This window comes from Amblyomma maculatum, chromosome 2 (genome assembly GCF_055883805.1).
Source record: "Amblyomma maculatum isolate TAMU_Amacu chromosome 2, ASM5588380v1, whole genome shotgun sequence".
Classification (NCBI taxonomy): domain Eukaryota; kingdom Metazoa; phylum Arthropoda; class Arachnida; order Ixodida; family Ixodidae; genus Amblyomma; species Amblyomma maculatum.
This window is the reverse complement of record NC_139345.1, coordinates 215,902,748-215,905,781: the sequence shown is the minus strand read 5'-3', so window position 1 is coordinate 215,905,781 and position 3,034 is coordinate 215,902,748. Positions and strand designations below refer to the sequence as shown.

The 3,034-nt window shown below is 57.0% G+C and overlaps 1 protein-coding gene across 1 annotated transcript; it reads left to right on the top strand.

Moving 5' to 3' along the window:
• The first annotated feature begins 503 nt into the window (after positions 1-503).
• Positions 504-1,740, top strand: LOC146201278 (uncharacterized). The gene has a single exon (XM_084593009.1). It carries the CDS (start codon positions 504-506, stop codon positions 1,530-1,532), a length of 1,029 nt encoding a protein of 342 aa, XP_084449135.1. The 3' UTR covers positions 1,533-1,740.
• The last annotated feature ends 1,294 nt before the right edge of the window (positions 1,741-3,034 follow it).

Genomic DNA, 3,034 nt, shown 5'->3' with positions numbered 1-3,034 from the left:
GCGGCGTTCGCCGGGAGCTCTACGTGAGTGTGTGCGTTTTCGAAGCGTCGTGTTTTTGTCCGGCAGCGCAGGCGCTTTCCGGCCTCGCCACATGCGGCTTGGCTCTTGTGTTTCCACCTGGTTGTGTGGCGTGTTATCGATGCTCGCTTCCTTGTACGGTGCTGTGCAGCAACTCGCAAGATTGTTTTCTTTCACCATGCGTTTCACAATGCCTTTCATCATAGAGTTTATTTTTGACTGCTCAAATTAAAGCGGTTTCTTTTGTTCACGTTGTTGCCGGTCGTTTGTCCCATGGGTGGCGGCTCACGAACCCCCCTGAGTGAGGGCCGAGGCCCACATTTGGCGCCCAACGGGATTTTTTCTGAGCCTTCAGGGAGTTGTTACCCGCCACTTTGAGCCCGCACCCGTGCCGCGAGGACCGCCAATGCAAGAGAACCACCCCCGTCCGGAGCCAGCCCCAGTAACTTGCCGTGGAACTGTCTCCTCGGACAGTTCCATTTCTAATGCTTCTACGCTCAGGTAAACTTAGTAATCGTAACGAGCCATCCAACCACACGACTGACAGAATGTCTGACAACGAGGAAAAAGGGGCGGCCGCGGCAGATATGACCGACGTTTTGAGCCGGATAACTACGCTGCTTGAGCGACAGGCACAAACTGAACCACCCACCTTCCGTTTGCAGCTCGCAGTGCCGACATATGAAGGGCACACGGACAAAAAATCTGTAGCAGACTTCCTACAAGAAATGCTTGACTACCGTAACGCGGAAGTCCTACCAGACGACATTATTTTACAACGCGTTTTGCCAGTGGCCCTGAAAGGCTCCGCCGCACGCTGGCGGCGTCGACAGACATTTCAAAACTGGACTCATTTCGAGCAGTTGCTAAGGGCAGAGTTCCTTTTCCCCGACTATGCCGTCCGCATTAAAGATGAATTGTACACTCGCACACAGGCAGAGGAGGAGAGCCTTTTGGAATATATACGCTCATTTCAGGAACTTTATGAGCGTGCCGACCCCTCTGCACCAGAAACAGAGAAGGTCACACGAGCGATACGCCAAGCCCACCCACGCTTTCAGGCCTATTTGCGGGGGCGTAGCTTTTCGTCACTGGACGATCTCGCAAAAGCGGCTTCTGATATCCAGGCCGCCATGTTAGCCGAATTGTCCTATCGGCCTCCGCCCCCTCCAGAAACCGCCGTGGAGCCCTCATGCGCGTGGCCTGGTGCGCTCACTGCAAATGGGGGACCTCGTTTGCCTCCGCCCCTGCCTCGCTCGGTGGACCCGTTCAGCTACCAAGCTCTTGGATCACCGGGCCCCTCCCCACTCCGAGGCCGGAACCCGGGAGCACCCCCACGGCGTACCCAAGGCCGTCGCCGGTCTGCGGATCCAAGCACGCGGCAAGGTATGGACGACACAAACACTGACTTTCCGGTCTGTTTCCAGTGTGGTGGTCGAGGCCACTACAGAAGCCAGTGCCCAAGTCCCCGCGGCTCTCGTAAGCAGGGAAACGACGACGGCCGGCGGTGGTAAGCAGTTATGACCACTTGCCGGCCCGCAACCTACCGGTCCCGGGCGCCTCCCTGCAGCCGCCCAGCCTCCTTGCAGCCTGCCATGAAGTGCCGGTAGGCGTGCCGTGTACACAACCTGCAGCACCTGCCGACTGCCCCGCGGTGTCAAATGCAAGTCGTCATCGCCCCCTCCTGCTGACGGAGTTGTGGGTGCAAGCCGTCGTTCGCCCCCTTCTGCTGACGGAGTTGTGGGTGCAAGTCGTCGTTCGCCCCCTCCTGCTGACGGAGTTGTGGGTGCAAGTCGTCGTTCGCCCCCTCCTGCTGACGGAGTTGTGGGTGCAAGTCGTCGTTCGCCCCCTCCTGCTGACGGAGTTGTGGGTGCAAGTCGTCGTTCGCCCCCTCCTGCTGACGGAGTTGTGGGTGCAAGTCGTCGTTCGCCCCCTCCTGCTGACGGAGTTGTGGGTGCAAGTCGTCGTTCGCCCCCTACTGCTGACGGAGTTCGGGGGGCCAGAACCACACCACGATGCAGGACATTTTGGTCGTCGCACCATCCTGCTGCCACAAAATTCAATCGTGAACGACCGCCGGTGAAGCAGACACGAGAACCGCTCACCCGGCCCAGATCAACGTGGGAGCCTCCGGCATTACCCAAAAAGCTTCAGGAACAAACGGTGAGCGCTGTTCCGTCAACATCTCGTTGTAATGAGACCCACCTTGACAATATGCCGCTGATTGCGGTGAATGTGGCCGGAATAGAAGTGCCTGCGCTTTTAGACACAGGCTCTACAGTTTCAGTTTTCGGCGATAGAGTTAAAAACGCCTGTGATGCGAAACACCTCCGGTTACGGAGTGTAAGCACCAACCTACGTATGGCGTCTACTCACGTAGCGTCTGCCACCTCGGCAGCCCGTTTAACAGTCACTATCAATGGGCGAAAGATTAGACAGCGCTTCCTACACCTTCCCGGCCTTTCCTGTCCAGTGATATTGGGCCGTAACTTCATAGCCAAGGCGGGAATCGTGATAGACCTTCGAAACCAAACTTACCAGTACGGCATCAATACTGCGGAATTTAAGTTCACAGCACAACCTGGTGCTTTGCATTCACAGTTACTGTCCACAAACAGCCATTCGGACACCGTCACTGGAGGTGGTATTCTCACGGTTTTGAAGTGTTTTAGGGGATCACCAGCTGAAAGGTGCAGAATCGAGAGGACCCTGAGGCCCTTCGCAGCAATGTTCACGGAGGCCCCTGGGAAGGTCAAAGTTCTAACTCACAGGATCGACACCAGCAGTGCTCGTCCGATCCGGTTCAACCCAAGGCCCTTGAGCGTCCACAAGCGAGCACTGTTGGATGGTGCCCTCAACGAAATGCTGGCCGCTGGTGCGGTGAAACCCTCAAAAAGTCCTTGGGCATTCCCTGTTGTTCTCGCGCATAAGAAAGACGGCACAGCACGGTTGTGCGTCGATTATCGGCGGCTGAACGCTGCAACAGTTCGAGACTCCTACCCCTTTCCATCTGTCG

Coding starts and splice junctions, on each gene's coding strand:
- LOC146201278 (XM_084593009.1), top strand. CDS start 504: ATGCTTCTACGCTCAGGTAAACTTAGTAATCGTAACGAGCCATCCAAC.